Below are 21,555 nucleotides of genomic sequence, written 5' to 3' on the forward strand. Positions count from 1 at the left end.
CCCTCTTCTAATATGTTGAGATTAAAATACAAAGGATATGCTCAAAATATGCCACAGTGTGCCAGTCCATCAGTAATCATGTGCTTCAAACGAGTATTAGGCCAGGGCCGTTGATAAGGCCGTACTGTTGTACTGAGCCCAAGCCTTATCAGCTAAACAGGGAGGCCAGGGTAGCTTTATTGTTTATTTCTGCCTAAAGGAATAAATTGATTTTACCAGACCACACCCCCGCTCCTATTTGCTTACCAGAGCTTAAATTACACTTCCCTGGGCCTCATCACGTCAACAGAGGGGCCCAGGAGTTGGGAATAGAGGAGGCCCTTTTTTTAAAAAAAGTTTGGCGGATAAAGTCAGTGACGCTGTTCCGCTCCACCTCAAGGAGGTGGAGGCAAAGTTGGGGGGGCCCCATCAGGAAGGTTGTATGGGGCCTCAAGATTTCGAACAGCAGCCCTGATCTGAGCAACCATTAATTTTTTAAGGTTGTGTGTTTACCTTTTTCTGGGGTAATGTTTGGCACCTTTAAAGTCTTTCTTTCCCTATCACTGTAAGTGAAAGCAAAACCGCAGCAGATAAAGATCACCTCATCTCCCCTGCTAGACAGGGTTGTACTGTGTAGCAGAACTGTGTAAATATTAAGATGGGATGGACAGAAATATACATTCTTTGGAAGCTTAAACAGCTCTTATACAGTATAAGTATTTCCTATGTGTATTTGACTAGTTGCCTGGAGTTCAATCCTTTAATAATGATGTATTCTTATACTGTATGGTCAGTTAATCAGCATAGCAGTTATTCCTGGATTTAACAGTTAAAAATGGGAGGGGGAGGACAGACTGGGGAACCATTTAGGTAAATAGAAGTATACCCCAATGCAACTTTCCAGAATAGAGTTGCATATAAATAAAAATCTTATTTCTGGCTGCCAGCCAGTTTTTTAAATAGTTTGCGGAGAATGGTACAGGCTTTTTTTCTCAAGATTGTTTTTAAATTATCTATCAAATATAAAAATATATATATATATATATATATATATATATATATATATATATATATATATATATATATATATATATTTTTTTGCAGTGATACATATCTATGCATAGTTTATCAATTCCATATTGCTTGTATGGCTCAAATTTCATTCAAGTAATAGCGATCAAAGTACATAGTACAGGGTATGAAATATGTTCACATTCAGCATGTTCATGATAAAAGCAGACTAGAGCTTAGCCGAAAGACTCTGCAGAGTTTTGCTATGTTTAATGGTTAAAAAATTAAGTATGATACACTATATTATCAAAAGTATTGGGACGCCTGCCTTTACATGCACATAAACTTTAATGGCATCCCAGTCTTAGTCTCTAGGGTTCAGTATTGAGTTGTCCCACCCTTTGCAGCTATAACAGCTTTGACTCTTCTGGGAAGGCTGTCCACAAGGTTTAGGAGTGTGTCTATGGGAATGTTTGACCATTCTTCTAGAAGCGTATTTGTGAGGTCAGGCACTGATGTTGGACGAGAATGCCCATCAACTCTAATTCATCCCAAAGGTGTTCTATCCGGTTGAGGTCAGGACTCTGTACAGGCCAGTCATGTTCCTCCACCCCAAACTCGCTCATCCATGTCTTTATAGACCTTGCTTTGTGCACTGGTGTGCAGTCATGTTGGAACAGGAAGGGGCCATCCCCAAACTGTTGCCACAGAGTTGGGAGCATGAAATTATCCAAAATGTCTTGGTATACTGATGCCTTAAGAGTTCCCTTCACAGGAACTTAGGGACCAAGCCTAACCCCTGATAAACAACCCCACACCATAATCCCCCCCTCCACCAAATTATTTGGACCAGTGCACAAAGCAAGCACAAAGCAAGGTCCATAAAGACATGGATGAGTGAGTTTGAGGTGGAGGAACTTGAGTGGCCTGCACAACCCGAGTCCTGATCTCAAACCGATAGAACGCCTTTGGGATGAATTAGAGCAGAGGCTGCAAGCCAGGCCTTCTCATGCAACATCAGTGCCTGACCTCACAAATGCGCTTCTGGAAGAATTGTCAACCATTCCCATAGACACACTCCTAAACCTTGTGGACAGCCTTCCTAGAAGAGTTGAAGCTGTTATAGCTGCAAACAGTGGGCCAACTCAATATTGAAACCCATGGACTAAGATGGACGCCATTAAAGTTCATGTGCATGTAAAGGCAGGCGTCTCAATATTTTTAACAATATAGTGTATAATATACTAATATTTAATATAGTTTAAAAACACACGTTTAAAGCAGAACTATAGGCAACATTTTTTCATTTTGAATAGAGTAAGGAAGGGTTATAAACGCTGTCATTTTTATTTATTTTTTTTTTTTTTTTGTGTTCCTTTGGGAAGCTTTACCTACACTTCCTGTCCCATTGCTGCAATAGAAAGTGAGAGAACTCGTCACCAGGTTCACCAGAACTAGTGTCCCCATTGTAAGATTTCCCTATTATTCCTGAATGCTGAGTGAGTTTCCTTAATGGGGCCAGTGACAGATCTATTCAAAGCTGTAAAAAAAAAAAAAAAAAAATGTTTGCCTTTAGTTATACTTTAGGCACTGTCAATACCTTTTATAGAAGTTTTTGGCCAGTTCAGTTTCACGTTAAAAGGCATTGTTGCAGTAATACAGCTGTCAAAGCCTTTTGTTAGGGGGAAGATGTCTTAGTTGGGTTAGAGGTAATGGAGAGCCCCAATACTTAGCAAGTCCCTCAGTCATGTATCCCACATGCTTAAATGTTCAATGTGCAGCCAATCACTTGATTATTCCCTTTTCTCTTGAGAAAGGAAACATACCTTTTTAACGGCATGTTCTATGACTGTATACTGGCCAGATGAGGATGCACAGCTTTTGTTATTTAAATATCTATATATCAAGTCACGCTAAAAGTGAATAATGGAAAATTAAAGTCCATATAAGTCCATAAATTGGTGTAATCCTCAGTTTTCAGACCGGGCTCCTTATGGATGTATGCTTACCAGAAAAGGCAAATATAAATGCAGGTTCTCTGTAGTGAATCTTGTCCCCTTGATGGAGGGCCGGAACCAGTAAACTCGTGGTGATTCAGTGGTCGTTGAATCATAAAATGAAATAAAAACCGCAATAACGTAAAACCCAACAGATGATTTGAAGTGACTTATGACACCAATGTGATCATTCAATGGTTAACTCAAAAAATAAAGTTGTGTACATGGATTGCAGGAAAAAACTTACCAGGAAAGGTTAAAGGACCTTAATATGTATAGCTTGGAAGAAAGAAGAGACAGAGGGGATATGATGGGAATCAACTCGGTAAAGGAGGAGAGCATATTTAAAAGAAGAAAAACTACCACAAGAGGACACAGTTTTAAATTAGAGGGGCAAAGGTTTAAAAGTAATATGAGGAAGTATTACTTTACTGAGAGAGTAGTGGGTGCATGGAATAACCTTCCTGCAGAAGTGGTAGCTGCAAACACAGTGAAGGAGTTTAAGCATGCATGGGATAGGCATAAGGCTATCCTTCATATAAGATAGGGCCAGGGACTATTCATAGGATTCAGATATATTGGGCAGACTAGATGGGCCAAATGGTTCTTATCTGCCGACACATTCTATGTTTCTATGTTTCTATGTGTTGATAAAACCACCACCAATGTGAATGCTCACAAACTGATCGTTAAAAAAGAAATGTTGTATTGAAAGAAAAAGGAAAAGGAATTAAATCCCATGCAATAGGACACCCAAAGGTACCCCTTACCAAAGTGAGTAAGGGCAATCGCATATATCAATCAAGAGTCAGTGCTATCCTTCACCAGCTGAAATCGCCTCTTACCATGTGAAAGCAGTAAAAACGCCAAAGTGAATGGAAGTAATAACATAAACACTTTAACTTCCGTGCTTATCCTTCACCAGCTGAAATCGCCTCTTACCAGATAAAAATTTAAAATAAGCCAAAGTGTATCAAGGCAGTCACGTGTACCACTTCAGAACTAGTGCTAGCCTTCACCAGTAGAAATCGCCTCTTACCAAATGTAGATGATAAATACACTTGTAGATAAACCAGGCTCCATGGATAGGGACGCTTGTATTGAGGCAAGTTCTAACCCAGATTACTCCAAAGGATTACCACAAGGTAATTACCACCATAAAAAGAGAACAGCTTCCATAGTGTAAAAACGCTTTAAATTTTATTAAAAGTAAAAGAATAAAACTCACAATTAGTCAGGAAGTACAGAGCATTGATGGTATAGCCGCCGGCCGGACGACTCCGCTCGTCCGCACTTCCTAGTCTCAGTCAGATGACAGTCAGTACGCCGTGTCCTTGTTATTTAAAGTTTTATTTCGCACACCAGCAAAACAATAGATTTCCAGTATCTATAGAGGGTACAATATTCAAAACTGTTGCACAAACATATAATAAAATAAAGCCATAAGCAAAGTACAAAACATGACGGATAATGCCAGAGCAGCAACTGAGAATTTCAGTACTCTGTAAATATGTGACGTATTGTACGTAACAATAGGCTTACCCAGAGGCTGGTGTACAAGAACAATTGTGATGCACAGCTTTAAACAAGAATGGCAGCTCTCTCATTACCCATCCTAACAGATATGTCTACATGTGCCCATTCTAGGCTGTTAGCCCATGTCTTATAGCTTGTGGTTGTTCAGTTCCCTCCAGGTACACTGTGTGCACTGAGATTGTATGTTCTATGTTCAATAGTTTCAACCAGAAGCTCTGACTTACTGCCACTGTAAAGAAACATACTGGTTGGGTTATTCCATTCCCATCCAGATCTTATAGGAATAGTGCTTGTAACTGTATGGCTACAGTACAGATATTAGATCGTTGGCTTCTCTGGGACATATACTGGTACATGTGATTCTTAGCTCTAACAAGCAAGGCCCTCTGATTGCTATTGAATTGTATTATAATTGTACCATCTGCCTTCATTTTGTAAAGCACTGCGCAAACTGTTGGTTCTAAATAAATTCTGTATAATAACAATAATGAAAAAAAAACAAAAAATGTGAGTTTAGCTATAGAAATATGGGCAATAATACAATAGAATTACTGAAATTGAGCTTTATTTCTCATGTGCAAGCATTTAAGGTTCTCACAGCTATTAAGTTAAAATCTCAGCATCAGTTGGGATATGTCTTATGCATTTGCTTTTTGTTTCCCAGAAAACCTTACAAGAAACGGAAAAGAAAATAAACAGTTTGCTGGAAGGTGGCGGCACAAATAGGCAAGGGCCCAGCTCCCTGTTAGAGGAGGCAGAGTCCTTGTCCAGAAAACTGAAGGCTCTGAAAATCAGTCTGGAAAACTTACAGGCAATGTTGCAGGTCAGACCCAACACCGAACAGGTATCATGTGACATTTGTGCCTACCTTGCCATTTATTACCTTTTACCTAATAGCCTATGGGTAGCGTTATATGTTCTACAAAGTATCTGAGCTTTTCAGATATTTTTCTTCATCTGTCAGATTGAAAACATTTATCAACTCTCTATAGAATTGGCTAGCCTTTGGTGTCCATTTTAGCACATCACTACTATATATTTGTTTTATCCTAGAATTTCTATCTAACATTTTCTGATCCCTCAAAGTAATATCAGCTCATCCCTTCTTCAGAAGTGGTGGATATGAATCATTTTACCTTACCGGACATATTTTAGAGCTGCTTCTTGCAGAGACCGAGAGATGAACTCATCACTGTGCTGCTTCTCATTCCACTGTCCAGTCACAGGCTCGGTGGGGAGGGAGGGGGGAATTCAAGATGACCTGGGCTCAGATGAGGACATCTAGTGGCAGAAAAACTAGTACTGTGGGCGAAATCTTTGCACTGAAGGTGAACATTGCAGAAAAGCTGGTTATTTTATCTGATTAGGTTAAAGTTTACCAGTTCTAGGGACAACGTCCCACATCCATATCCTAATATTAACGTGAGATCAATTATAAGGGAAAGAGAAAAAAAACCCTCCCAATGAAAAAAGTGGACTTTAAAGGATGTGGGGTTGTCACTTGAGATATGTAAAAATTTTATTGTACAAAAGTAGTTTTAAAAGATAAAGCTGAATATAAAATCACATACAAGAAAAGACAACAAACAGCTCATTGCATAGACAGTGTTTAGATTCACAACTAGTTATTGAGGAGAATTAAGGTCCCAACGCATTTGGCAGAACACACTTTTGTTCCAACTCTGCTTCCTCAGAGACCCTCAATGTTAACGAAGTTGTCAAAGAAGCTTAGAAAAAAAGAGAAAGCATATTCTGCATATAAGATTGTATCACATATACAAACTTTCTGTCTCAGCTGAGAACATAACTGTGCTCACCAACTCCACCATAGAGAAACCACTGGGCCATCCAAGCACGTATGGTACACACTGGGATTAATAATGTCCATGTAGCCACCTGAAAATAATGTCAGGGGCGGGACTGATGAACACTGGACTGTGCATGCAAAACTCAGACAGGTTAGGACGATAGTCAAGCGCTGGAGCAGAGAGGCAATTTAAACTGCGTCACTAGATACATCAAGATTCCCAAGCCTAAAAATAATAGATAAAACGTAGGTAGCCAATAAGATCATACATACATACAACCAGCCACACATACAACCCCCCCCCCCCCTTAAGTGAACTAACCCCAAACCACCAAAAGCCTCATATACCATCACAGGAACACATCCATAACCCAATCATCCCAACATGCCACCCCCCTTCCCCCCTCTCTTTGCCACTCACCTCAATCATGTACCCCAATATATCCTAACTAACCCATTCAAATGGTGTCCTCCCCCTCCTTCAGCTGAGTCAAGATGGCTAAGGGGAAAGAATCCCCTCCCATCCTGGCTTGGCGACCGAGTGCCTATCAAAAAGACTCCAGCCATTACATCTTCATGAGTAAACCACAAGGTCTAGAGGCACAGTGGACAATAATCATATACATACATACATACACATATATATATATATATAATCAAACACACCTAGCTTCTTCTACCTTGGATGTTATTAATCTTTCTCAACATCGTCTGTCTCAAGGCGAAATTGAAGTCCTCAAATTGGGTTTAAGTTTTTGCCCCCTTCAAAGATTAAACAAGTTTGAGCTAGTAAAGGATACATTGTCTATGCAATGAGCAGTTTTGTTGTCTTTTCTTGTATATGTGATTTTATATTCAGTTTTATCTCTTAAAACTATTTTTGTACAATTAAACTTACCTTTTACATACGATATGTCATTTTGTGCTCATCTCAAGTGACAACTCCACTTCCTTTAAAGTTCACTTTTTTCATTGGAAGGGTTTTTTTCCTCTTTCCCTTGAAATTTATCTCTGGTTATTTTTATCTGTTAATGGGCTAATCATTTTTATCCTATTTTTGGCTGACGTTTAGTTTTAAGGATGGACTGCAGAATATCACAATCCTCTGGGTCTGGGCAAAATCCACATTATAGTGTACATTTAATCACTCTTCTGTCAGGGCATTTTTTTTTATTTTTTCACAAAAAAAGGAAAGAAGGGGTATTAATGGGTGACCAACTATTTCTGAGCGATCCAAAACAACTAAAAAATAAACAAACTAGATTTACCGGAAACCGAATGGAAACGCAGACACATGTATGTGATATTATTTTTTGGGGTTAAAATATACATTTAAGTGGATATCCAAGCAAACTACTAAATACACGGGTGAATAACACTTATGGTAGCTGTTTTACTTGAGATTTAAACAGTAATTTACCAGACAGTTCTGACATCTATACAGTTATTCTGTATAATGTGGTCGTCTTCCTGCCCACTGGTGTGTGATTGGACAATGAAGGAGCAGCAGACTGAAGAGGTAATCCCTCTCCTTCTGTCAGCATGCATTGTGCTCAAATGAAAGGAGCAGAAACTGATGGCGCAGAGTGCTGCTCCTTCCCCTCCAGTCTGAGTGCTGCTGTGCATTGTATTACAGCATAATAATACCATAACAACTGCAACCTCAATTCCAAAAAGTTTGGATGCTGTGTAAACATTTTTTTTTTTTTTTTAACACCTAAACAGTTTTATATTTTCTCAAAGAAGCGACCCTGTAGAATAAAATGGTAGCAGTTGCAATTTTTTTTTAATGTTGCATAATATTGGCATAACTGTTTATCAACTGCATATTTTTGTGAAAAATACACTAAAATGAATTTGATTACTCACAAACACGATATAATATTTTTTTCTGGCGAAATAAGGCCCCTTTCACACACATACGGTCCGTTTGTCCGTTTTTCATCCATTCGTTGTTGGATGAAAAATGGACATCAATCCATCTCTATGTAAAAACGGATGACAACGGATGATCTTCTGTTAACATCCGTTTTCGACCGCTTCCGTCAATATCCGTTTTTTGGAACGGATGAATGCCCTATTTTTTATCCGGCAAAAAAACGTATCGGACGAAAAACGGATGTAAACAGACAAACGGTCCTTTTTTTCATCTGTTTTTGCATTGGTAGTGGATGTAAAAAAAAAAAAACGGATGAAAAACGGACGAAAAAAGGATCAAAAACTGATACATTTTGACGTGACTGAACTGATAAACTGAACGGACTGTATGTGTGAAAGGGGCCTTAGGCTCCTTTCACACACTCCGTCCGTCGGACGGAGTCCGTTTTTCTGAGCAGGAGGATGACAGCTGTGTCTCCGCGCTGTGTGTGGAGACACAGCTGTCAGTTCCCCATGCATCTCTATGGGGGAAATCGGATGGGAACGGACCGTCGGTCCGTTCTCATCCGATCCCATCCGATCCGCTGGACGGATGGAAAATAGGGTTTCCATCCGTCCAGATTTGACGGATCGGATGTCAGCAGACATGTCTCCACTGACATCCGATGCCCCATAGAGATGCATGTGGGGACCGTTCAGATCTGCCAAAAAAACTGACAGGGGCCTGTGCGAAAGGGGCCTTAGGAGATAGGGTTGTGTCAGATAAATTAACACCAAATGTGAAGACTTTAAATTATGTGCACCTGTGACATAGCAAAAACCTACAGTACCTACATTTTTTTTTTTTATAGGTAATATTTTTTAAAATATTTACAGGTAATCAGTTACAGTTAAAGTGGTAGTAAACCGCACAAAATGTTTGGAATTATTCTGAAACCGCACAGCACAAGTAAAGGAAAGATTGATATTGAACGAAAATTTAAGACCTGTCAAGCTGACCACCCATGATTTCTGTCTCTCCAGGTAAAAAGCACAGAGACTGCAGAAAGCAGATACCCCACAGAAAAGCCGCTACCCAGTCAAGAGATTGGTGAAAGTTTACAGAGCAGGTATAAACACTTTAAGGGGTTTTTGTTTGGTATCATACCAGGGTTCAGTGATATAGTTGGTTCAAATGGAAGTTAAAGTGTCTGAATTTTGATGTTCGCAAAACCAAATCTCTTTAGAGCCAGTTTACACCAGGAATCATTCAGGAACGTGCTCCCATTCTGTGCAATTCCTGTGCATTTTGAGTGCAGTGCGTTTTCAGTCCACTCACCATGGGCTGACGCACAGAATATGGGTTTCCCCACCTAATTTTGGTGTGAACGGGCCCTCACTGTTAGGGCCACCCTGATAGTTGTGCAGCTTCCCCATATCTGTACACATCTGAGACTTGTTATAGTTTGCAGCATAAACTGAATCCCTAAGACCAATCAAGGGCTGGTGTTTTTTGTTTTTTTTGTTTTGTTTTGCAAGATTGTAGTGACTTTCCCTTTCCACATTCACCTTTTACTATAAATTGATGACTTGCGTTCTACTCTTCCCTCTGCATTTTACGCACCAATCAGAGGTGAAAGTCTGCTAAAACGTGTAGGGCTTTGTTTACCAATAAGTCTGAATTAGTGGTGCACCGAAATTTCGGCAACCAAAATTTTTGGCCGAAAATGGGCTTATTCCATGTCGGCCAAAAATGGGTTAAAGATGCCGAAATTAATGATGGCCGCGGGCGCAGCGCAGGTTTCAAAAATCCTGCCTCTGGCCAGAGGCCCGCCACCCCCCGGGGAAGTCATTACTATGACTATGTGTATGAATGAACTAACACACCGGGCGGGTGAGTGGCCGCTAATTGCTGTGACTAAGTGAGCCCTTCACTTCCCTGTCAGGTGGGTATCTCCGCTGACAGGGAAGTGAAGGGCTCACTTAGTCACAGCTAGTAGCGGCCGCTCGCCCGGTGTGTTAGTTAATTCAGACACATAGTCATAGTAGTGACATCACCGGGAGGCAGGCCGCTGGCCAGAGGCGGGATTTTTGAAAGGAAGGACACAGGAGGAGCGGAGAGTTCCAGGATTAAGAATGGTCATGTTTTTTTTTTTTTTTTCCAGGAATGCTGCCGGGGAGGTGATCTCAGGCCAGACCAGGCCTAGAGGTAAATCTTACCTACCAGAGGATATCACCTGGAGTAAGTGGCAGTATCTGCAGAAGGAGCTGTCACACCGCTCTAAGGCAGCTACTCTTAGCCCTGCAAATGAGCCTGAAGTAAGTTGTGTGATGTGTTTGTGTATTTATTACTAACCTGTTCTGATACCATATCTCATTAAACTGGTTATCCAAGATAATTAGAATTTTTCCGTAGCTTTCATTTCATTATTTCTCCATTTATTTTTATTTTTTTGTTTGAAGGGTGAGAACCGCTGTTAGGGTTTTATTGAAGTCTCTAGCTTATAAAGCACATTCTAATGCAGCAAATATTATTTACTTAGCATAATGAAATATCCTTTTTTAAATAAATACCTTTTTCCTGTTTTAATCTGTGGTCATGTGTCCATATAGCCTCCATCCGTGTACCTCTTCCCCCATAGTAGGGGGCAGGGCTGCCATCAGGGGGGTACAGCCCATACAGATGTAGGGGGGCCGGGCGTCCCGGGGGGCCCAGTCCCTCGGGATGTCCCGTGCTCCAAGTTGGCACCTATTTTGTTCCTTTCCTCCCCTACACTGACAACTAGACCCGACTCCTGCTGGTGACACCTGCTGCACTGGCTCCTGACTCCCATCCTGCCGCTGGCCATCGCTGTCAAAATTATTGGTTGCTAAGACCGCCTGGCAACCTAGCAGCCAATCATATGCATTCACAGGCCCCCGCAGAGGAGGAGGATGTAACCTGGTGGCCAAGCCCAGAGGGCCCTGGCCTAAAGCTGTGTAAGGGGCCCCAAAATTTCTGATGGCTGCCCTGGTAGGGGGTGGTGCAGTAAGTATGATTAGCAGGCTGTCAGTCAACACAGCAGGACTGGGCGTTGAGGGGGACATGACACCTAAACTGACTGAGGAGATATAGGTGCACTGTACATAGGCATAGCATCTTTTATTTCTAAAGAGAAAGTACAAATACAAAACTTGACCACACCAGTACGGGCCTGCTTCTGTTTGCCATGGTCAGAAAAAAAGGAAAGAAGGGGTATTGATGGATCACCAAGGATTTCTGAGTAATTCAGAGCCAATCAAAAATGAACAGGCTGGATCTACCAGAAACAGAATGAAAACACAGACACATGTATGTGATATAATTTTAGGGGGTATTATGCACTTTAAAGTTGAAGTTCTGACAAACGACTAAATACAGAGGCAAATAGCATTTATGGAGGTTTTCCTTGAGATTTAAATATTAGTTTACCAGACAGTTCTGGCATCTGTGCAGGTCTACCAGGCAGGCAGCCAGGTTTGTGACCTCTCTTCTTTCCATTGGAGTTATTCTGTGTAATCTGGTCTCCGTCTTTGCCCCAAGTGTGTGATTGGGTAATGAATGAACAGCAGACTGAAGAGAAAATCTCTCTCCTTCTGTCAGCATGTATTTTGCCCATGTAAAAGGCGTAGAACCTGATTGGATCAGAGTGCTGCTCCTTCCCCTCCCAGTCTGAGTGCTTCTGTGCATTGTATTACAGCAGACTAATACCAAAACAGATTGAGGTAATTGCATTAGTTGCATTTAAAACGTATTTCCATTAAATGCTGTTTACATCTACCTGGAATTTAGCTTTAAAGCTCAGCTCTATTTTTAGTTACAATATATTGCAGGTACTTATTTATGTAATTATTTAATTTATTCAAATGGTTGAAATGTAATTATTTTAACAACTACAACACCAATTATAGAAAAAAGTTGGGACACTGTGTAAGATCTACATGAAAACAAAATGCTATGATTTGAAATTCTCATAAATCCATATTTTATGCACAAAAGAAAAGAGAAAACATATTAAAGCGGTACTACATTGCATCTGAACACCACAAACCAAAAACCGTATTTAATTCATGTTTCAAATTCAAAGTAAACACGCTCATCCATCCATGCCTACATGCTTTATTTTGTTGAGAAATTACTTTGAAAAACAACCTCCTAGCTTTTCTAGCTGCAGCCATCTTGAGTAAGGGCAGATGATTTGTGTAGCATTTACTTCCTAGAATCCATCTGCCTTTAGTTCATGCATGCAATTAGGAGGATGTGCTTAGCTGAGAAAGCCCCCTCCTCCCATCCAGAAGACTCCAGGTATGTATTGGTGAAATTGGTGAAAAGTCTGTATTGTAGGTAGGTCAGTTAAGCACCTGGACTCTTTCACTATGAAGTCATGCAGTTTTCATAGATGCAGTATGCGGTTTAGCATTGTCCTGCTGGAATATGCAAGGCCTTCCCTGAAAAATATGTAGTCTGGGTGGGAGCATGTACTGCTTTAAAACCTGGACATATCTTTCAGCATTGATGGTACCTTTCCAGCTGCCCATTCTATAGGCACTAATGCACCCCCATACCATCAGAGATGCAGGCTTTTGAACTGAGCACTGATGACAAGCCAGAAGGTCTCCTCTACTCTTTAGTCTGGAGGACACCGCACCCATGGTTGCCAATAAGAATGTCAAATTTCAATTTGTCTGACCACAGAAGACTTTTCCACTTTGCAACAAACCATTTTAAATAAGCTTTGGCCCAGAGGAGATGACAGCATTTCTCGATCTTGTTCAGATATGGCTTCTTCTTTGTATGATGGAGCTTTACCTTGCATTTTTGGATGGTATGGTGAACTGTATTCACACACAGTGATTTTTGGAAGTATTCCAAAACCCATGGAGTGATCATGCCTGTTTTTAATGCAGTGCTGTCCGAGGGCCAGAAGATCGTCAGCGTACCAAATTGCATTTCGTCCTTGTCCTTTGCGCACGGAGATTTCTCAAGATTCTCTGAATCTTTTGATACTATGTACTGTAAATGCTATACTTAAGGTCTTTGCAATTGATGTTGAGGAACATTAATATGAAATCGTTCGACAATTTTTAGACGTAGCTCTTCACAGCTTGGTGAACATTTTCCCATCTTTACTTCTGAGACACACTGACTCTCTAAGATGCTCTTTATATACCCAGTCATGTTACTGACCTGTTGTCAATTAAAATAATTAGTTTCAAAATGTTCTTTCAGCTTCTCCTTGTTAGTACCACTTAGTTTGCCAGATTTTTGTTGTCCTGTCCCAACTTTTTTGAGACGTGTTGCTGCCATCAATTTTAAAATGACCTTATTTTTTTTCCCTAACATGGTGCATTTTTTCAGTTTAAACATTTTTTTTTTCTATATTCTATTGTGAATAAAATATGGGTCTGAGATTTGCAATTCATTGCATTCTGTTTTTATGCTGATTTTACACAGCATCCCAACTTTTTTGCACATGGGGTTGCATTATAAATACTTGACTCTGTCTTTAGATCAATGTTCTGTGATCCCTGCACTGCAGAAGATGAGAGGAAAATCAGCACTTTGAGCCAGTCAGGCTGAGATGCATTTCTCTTTGCTAATGTATACATTTTAATTAGTCTCTGAATTTACAATTTTTTGGGAGCATAAAGTACTTGCTGTTTTGTTCGCTTTGACCCAAATTACTTGTGGAATTCCAAATAAACATTTTTTCATTTACTTTTTTTATTTGAGTTTTGACATTCTCTAATAACATCCTCTCTAATAAAGGTTCAATAATTTGATTATACCACACAAAGTACAATGCCATTGAAAATTAACTTTCTAATTTTTCAATGTTTTCCTTCTCAATCCAACATAGTTGAGTGATTGAAAGAATACAAACACATACTTTGATATTTTTAATATTGAAATGATTGGATGGCCAAATGGTCACACGGAAACCTGTGTGGAGGACACCATAACTCTGTGTTCCTGCTTACAGGAAAGGAGAACCCTGATATACATGTGCTGATGTGCTTTCAATGTGCAATCAGTAAACTGGGTGTGGGGCAGTGAAAAGATCTATTGCTTACCTGCATCAGAGAATTGTGGGGTCACCAACCTGTCATTGCTGTCTGGCAAGTGGCGAATGAAGATTCATGAGGAATTAATCACAAAAGTTTCTAAAGATAATTAAATATCCTTTGGCATGGTTGCCGTTATGCTGTATATTTAGCTGTTTACCCTAAAGTTCATAGAAGAGACACATTGAGTGCAGTAAATTTGTAAACCTATTAAGTCAACATGGATCAGCATTTCCAATGAACATTTCTATAGCATTGTTATATTCATGGCAGACAATATAGAAAAGGGTCCTACACACTACTGAATAGGGGTCTTTATCCGCCACCATCTGAATAGCATGTAAGAGCACATAGCAAACATCTTTAAATAGTGTTTTAAGGGGTGCAGAGTTGCATTTTGGAAAACTATTCATGACATGTTGCTATTCTTGAACTTCAGGCAGAAAAGGAAATGAAGATAAACCTAATATCAAGATTTCCTGGGAGAAACATAAAACCAGTACCTCCTGATGACTCCAAACAACTTCTAACTCGGCTCGGAACTCTGAGCGAAGAAGCAGATACATCCCTCCCTCAGGTACAGATATTCTTCCTAGTTTTACTCGGAATGGGTCCATAGTAGTATTTGAAAGGGAACACATAGTTAAAGGGGCAGTATATTTTCATTATAAAGGAATATAGAGGAAAAAGAACATGGAGATGTGATTGGCCCCCCCTCCCCCCCCCCGATTTTTTTTTATGTACTCCCCCATATTTTTTTTATTTTTTGGGGCCCGACTGGGGCTTAGACTATAGGGGACCAAGCCCTCTTTTTTTTTTATTTTTATTTATATTTTTCTTTTTTTTTCTTAGGAGGGTGGAGGGGAGGGGGGAGGGGAAAATACTATTCTAAAACAAATTTGGTGGTCCAGATGACAAATATGTAAGATTAAATGGGGGAGGTGGGGAGGAGGGGTGGAGTACGGGGTAAAGGGGCGGGATGGTAATGGAATGTATTGAATTGATCTGAATTGATTATACCCACTTGTCCCCTTCCCCCCCCTGGAACGAGAGTATCTTTGAAGAGGGTTAATGTGAGGTGGGTTGGAGGGGGAGGATGGAACAATTGACAGTTTTCTGTGTACAGGGTTCGGGAGGGGAGGGGTTTTGAGGGAAACGGTGGATGGTTATGAATGTATATATATGGGGAGGGGCTCGGTTGGGGATAGCCATGGGGGTGGGGGGGTGGGCGGGGGGGGGGTGATATGGGTTCCCGGGTCAGTTTAGATGTAGAGGGAGACACAATCTAGTTAAAGAGAAAGAAAAGAGGAGTTTAGGAAACATGGGAAAACATAACGCCAATAAATAAAAGAGATTAATTTAGGTAAAGTGTATTCCCCCTGTATAAGATTGTATGCGAAATTCGTCTCCAGAGATACCTTTGTTGCCCCCTACCTCCTCTCTCCCCGATCCCCCCCCCCCATCCCCCTTCTCCTCTTTCTGTCCCCTCTGTGGTCTCCCCTAGTACGCACATACCTCTCCTCCCCCCCCTGGTTTGAAAGCATTGGAAAGGGAGATATAGACTAAGATACACCCAACACAATGAAAATGTGACGATGGGGGACTTAAAACAACTGGATACCCCTAGGCGACAAGATAGGATGGGTGGGAAGGCCAAGGACAAAAGTTGTAAGATAGAAGGCAGTAATTAGGATAATTAGGATAAGGTTAAACTGATCGAAACCCCAATAGGAGTAAAGATGGGCCGACTGATGGGAGCCTGGAGATGCCAAAGAGGCTGTTCTCCACACCTAGACCCCTACAGGGCAAGCGACCAATTGCTGGTCTATGACCATTGGACGCCTAAAATAGCCCACAATTTCTAAATTTCTACCTTTTTTTTTTTTTTTTTTTTTTTCTTCTTTTCCTTCTCCCCTAACAAATCCCCCTGACTAGCTCCAAGCTGCTATATTTTAGCATAATGGCTACACTTAAAATATACACGTTAAATGTCAAGGGATTAAACACGCCGGAGAAAAGACGAATTCTACTCTCTGAACTGAAAAAATCAGAAATAGATATAGCCTACGTACAGGAAACCCATTTTAAAGAAATCAAAACACCAATACTTAAAAATAGATTCTTCCCCCAAGTATACCATTCAACCAGTACGAGTAGTAGAACTAAGGGGGTATCAATAGTGATATCAGGGAAAATCCCATGGACATGCACACAGACAATGTCAGATACAGAAGGCAGGTTTCTCTTTGTTAAGGGGAATATCGGAAATGCCAAGGTTACACTAGCTTCAATATACGCCCCAAACACTCAACAGGATGTCTTCCTGGGAAAATGCTTAGAGAAGTTACAGGAATTTCAGGAGGGGCAGCTTATCCTGGGTGGTGATATGAATATGCCTTTAATACCATCAGAGGATACATCAACTGGCACATCTTCTACCCCACCCAGAACACAGAGAAGGGTTGCAAAACAATTATACAGGTCACATTTGATAGATGCATGGCGATTGCTACATACAGGAGAGAAGGACTTCACCTTTTTTTCCACACCACATGCTTTATACTCCCGGATCGATTATTTTTTGATACCACACTCACAATTACACTCGGTCAAATCAGTAACAATTGGCATTATAACATGGTCAGACCACGCTCCACTGACACTTACTTATATCCTACAAGAAACCCCCCTAGTCAGATCACAAACATGGACTTTAAATACAAGTTTGCTACAAGAAACAACAGTTATATCGGAGGTAGAGAAAGAAATAGAGCTTTATTTCCAAAATAACGAAGGGGAGGAGACAAGTCTAGGGGTAGTATGGGAGGCCCATAAGGCAGTGATCAGGGGTATATTTATAAAGCACGGTGCACGGCTCAAAAAGATACGTATAAAACAAATGAACCAACTTACACAGAAACTATATGAATTGGAAGCCCGACATAAACACGCCTCTAATACAGAACTGATGAAAGAAATCACTAACACTCGTAAACAGATAGTAGATATCCTTCAATATAAGGCTAAATTAGCCTTACAGAGAACCAGAAAGACAATATATGAGTCAGGGGACAAATGTGGGAAAATGCTAGCTAGATCTATACGGGATACAAGAACAAAAACATATATCCCTAAACTTGTCTCCTCAAAAAGCCAGAAAACCGAAAAACCAGAAGAAATTGTAGAGGAATTCAAGAAGTACTACGAATCTCTATACAATCTAGACACACAAAAACAGGAGTCAGAAGAGATGACTAGATACATTATTAGATCAGGCATGCCGGGCCTACCAGAGGAGGTGAGGGAGTCGATGTCCGCAAACATATCAATAGAAGAACTCCAGAAAGCAATTAAAAACACCAAATCAGGGAAGGCACCAGGGCCAGATGGCCTACCAATTCAATATTACAAGACACTCTTCCCTAGACTAGGTCAAAAGATGGTAGATCTATTTAACAGATCTGCTATACAACCATCCATACACGAAGACATGTTAAGAGCACATATAACAGTGCTATTAAAAGAAGGAAAGGATCCGACAGCATGCTCCAGTTATAGACCCATATCATTACTCAACACAGACTCAAAATTACTCTCCAAAATTATAGCAAGCAGACTACAGACTTACCTCCCCTCCCTGATACACCTGGACCAAGTGGGCTTTGTGCCTAGTAGAGAAGCACGAGATAATACAGTAAAAGCCCTTAATCTCCTGTATGTAGCCAAAAACTCTAAGCAAGCATGTATCTTTATTGGGACAGATGCTGAAAAGGCATTTGACCGGGTCAGTTGGAAATTTATGTTCAAAGTACTACAATACGTGGGGATTGGGGAAAAAATGTTAATGTGGATAACTCAACTTTATACCAATCCAACTGCCCGAGTCAAAGCAAATGGTGTCTTATCAAAAAATTTCAAGATTTCCAATGGGACAAGACAGGGTTGTCCCTTATCCCCCTTATTATTTACTTTAACGTTAGAGCCCTTTCTATGCACCATACGGAACAACCCAGACATACAGGGAATAAATATAGCAGGCACTCAACAGAAAGTCTCGGCTTATGCAGACGACATGCTTTTTACGCTTATGAACCCACTCTTGTCCCTACCCAACCTTCTGCAGGAATTTAGACAATACGGAGCTTTATCTAATCTGAAAATTAATTTAGGAAAATCCGAAGCTATGGGAATAGGGCTAACTAATGACCTAAGGTCACAATTATGTGTAAATTTTGCTATGAGATGGACAGGAGAGGCGTTAAAATACCTGGGAACGCTCCTGCCGGCGGAGCCATCCCGGGTGTATACGCTCAACTTTCCACCTCTTATGAACAAAGTAAAGGAACAATTACGAAGGTGGCAAACGGGACTAAGTTCATGGTTCGGAAGGTGTAATATCTTGAAAATGGTCATTTTACCGAAGTTCCTGTACATGTTCCAGGCGATGCCAATTTCAATACCGTCAATTTACTTTAGACAGATACAGTCAGAATTCCAAAAGTTCATATGGAGTCAGAAAAGACCTAGGCTCCAGAGAACACTAATACATCTACCTAAAATAAATGGGGGTCTAGCAGTTCCGGACATATCAAGATACTACCAGGCGGTACATCTAGGCAGGCTTATAGATTGGTGCTGTCATACTAAAACCAAAATATGGCCTAACATAGAACAGACGCAAAGCGTTATACCTTTGAAGAGGGCCCCATGGTGCCCAGGCCTTTTAAATAAGGAGACGATGCAACACCCAACAGTAGGAACTACAATTAAGATATGCAGAAAACTCTTTCGAAATACAGCAATAACAACAAGGTACTCACCATTGTTCCCAGTATTAGGGAACCCAGCATTTAACCCAGGATATCAGGATGCCCAATTTAATAGAATAAGAGAGAGAGGGAAATTCCAGGCATCCCATTTTATAAAAGCAGGAGCTTGGGTAACTATAAATGAACTGAAGGACTCAAGTGGGGACTTCGGACTTGATTATTGGAGGGCATTACAACTGAATCACTATCTACAATCACTTCCACCCCCTACAGAATTTGATAGACCACTGACGGCCTTTGAGAAAGTGTGCACACAAAAAGACGCAGTTGCCCACATACTTTCAAAGACATATTCCCTGATAATAGCTCCGCCTACTGACTATAGACCTCACTACTTTAGTGGATGGGAGAAAGAACTAGGGATTGAATTCACACAAAAACAATTACAGCACATAATAAAATATACGTTTAAATCCTCGATATGTACAAGAATACAGGAAACAAATTACAAATTACTATCAAGGTGGTACTATACACCAACAAGGTTACACAAATTTTCAGAACAAACATCGGATAGATGCTGGCGATGTACGGAGGAAAGGGGAAGTCTATATCATATATTCTGGCAATGTCCTAAAATAAAGAGATTTTGGTTTCAGATCAAGGAAATAGCTCAGAAGTTTACTGAGTTTGAAATTTCGGAGGACCCCAAATTTTTTCTTTTTCACGCACCAGAATGGACAGATCGACAATATAAAAAATCGATTTTAAGACATTTGCTAGACTCAGCTAAAGCATGTATCCCTTTAAGATGGCGGGATTCAAACCCACCAACCATCAATATGTGGATGCATAAAGTGGAGGAAATAAATAAATTTGAGGATATGATCCTAACTGGACAAGGTAAAAGAGAACTGTATACTAAAAGGTGGGCCACATGGAATCAATTTATAGCCTCAGAGGAGGGGAGAGCCCTGAATTTAGCAGAGTAAAGAACAAGATAAACATATCTTAAGGAGAGGGGGGGATGGAATGAGGGGAGGGAGAGACGGAGAGAAATAGATAACATTTTTTTTTTTTTTTTTTGTCACTGTCTCCTACCTCATGAGGAGGAAGGAGTCTAAAATAATTAAAGAAAGGGAGGGAAGACAGGGGAAAGGGGAAGGGGAGGGGGGGGAGGGAAAAGAAAGAGAAGGGAAAGAAATTTTAAGACAATAAATAAAAAGAAATAAACAAGAGAGAAATAGGACACGTAAATGATGAAACACAGATGAGAAAATCACAAAATTAGGGGCTTTTTTTTTTTTTTTTTTCTTTCACGAGTGGATAAACCTCACAAGGGGATATGAGGTGGAGGGAAATAGAACACAGACGATATGAAATGAAGGAAGAGAGGAAGATGAGTGTGACATAGTTGGAGCACAAATTAAACACAGATGGGAAAATCACAAAATAGGGGTGTTTTTTTTTTTTTTTCGGGGTCTCTCTCCCATACCCCAATATACACACTCCCTCTCCAGGCTTACTGAGAAGGAACCTCCTTCCTCTAAAGGAAAATATTAAGTGGCTAAACAGAGAAACACCACAGGGGCTTACGCAATAAAAACAAATATTGTAAGTAGACTTCCACAGAAGAAGCTTTGGCAGATTTGCATAGATGAGGGAATCGAAGTGGCTCAGGAACTAGTCAGGGGGAAATAACCTACCCCAAAGTATTCCAACTAATATAATCAATTCCTTATCCCTTTTATTTTTCCTCCCCCTCCCCCACCCCATAGAAAAATTTTCTCTTCCCCTTTTTTTTTTTTTTTTTTTCTTTCTTTGTCTTCTTTCTTTTATCCTGATCTTGGTATAGGATATTTAAAAATAGGAAGGAAAATGAGAGAAACAAGGGGGATCAAGGCAATTTATTTTAAATATGGAAGGATATAATCCAAAGTAAGAGAGATATGGGCAGAAGTGAATAATAACATTGTATAGGTTGTATAAGGATTGTATCGAAATATTTGTAAAATGTAAACAAGGAATGTTCCCTTTATTCTTTTTTTTGTTTCTTTGATATAAATAAATAAAATTTAAAAAAAAAAAATATTTTCATTATATTTTTTTCCCTCTGCATGCTTCCTTAATATGATAAAACCCCTCCCAGCTCTTTGGCAAAAGATGATGGTCCATCATTCACAATCCCAGCTCCTTAAATAGCCTTTTTAATTCCTGTGGTCACCTTCTAGATTTGTTGGATGTGAACAGAGGGTAGCCCACTTACTTAAAACACCACCCAGCTCAACAAAGGTAAATTAAAAAGTGGAAGCAGCTGGGTGGAAAATTGTCGGCTCCAATCAGATGTAGTTACTGTTCAGGTACTCAGGTGCTGCGGCTGTCTAACTATAATAGCCATCAGGGGAGATGCCCCTGCCTATGAGCTTTCCTGTAACAAAGACTAGTCACTGCTGCGCTCTCACCTTGTGTAGGGTAACTGGTCTTTTATCCTCCCCCCTGATTTTAGCCTGAGGAG

At 40.3% G+C, this 21,555-nt stretch overlaps 1 protein-coding gene across 1 annotated transcript in view; it reads left to right on the top strand.

Annotated features, from left to right (window-relative positions):
• SYNE2 (spectrin repeat containing nuclear envelope protein 2) overlaps positions 1 to 21,555 on the top strand; it is a 550,589-nt gene that overhangs the window by 357,150 nt on the left and 171,884 nt on the right. Inside the window, exons 66-69 of the mRNA XM_082274971.1 lie at positions 5,188 to 5,367; positions 9,232 to 9,317; positions 10,353 to 10,506; positions 14,711 to 14,848. Coding sequence (XP_082131097.1) covers positions 5,188 to 5,367; positions 9,232 to 9,317; positions 10,353 to 10,506; positions 14,711 to 14,848 — 558 coding nt within the window. The remainder of the gene's footprint in view (positions 1 to 5,187; positions 5,368 to 9,231; positions 9,318 to 10,352; positions 10,507 to 14,710; positions 14,849 to 21,555) is intronic.

The sequence above is a fragment of the Pelophylax lessonae genome (genome assembly GCF_965119305.1).
Source record: "Pelophylax lessonae genome assembly, chromosome: 13".
In the NCBI taxonomy this organism is placed as follows: domain Eukaryota; kingdom Metazoa; phylum Chordata; class Amphibia; order Anura; family Ranidae; genus Pelophylax; species Pelophylax lessonae.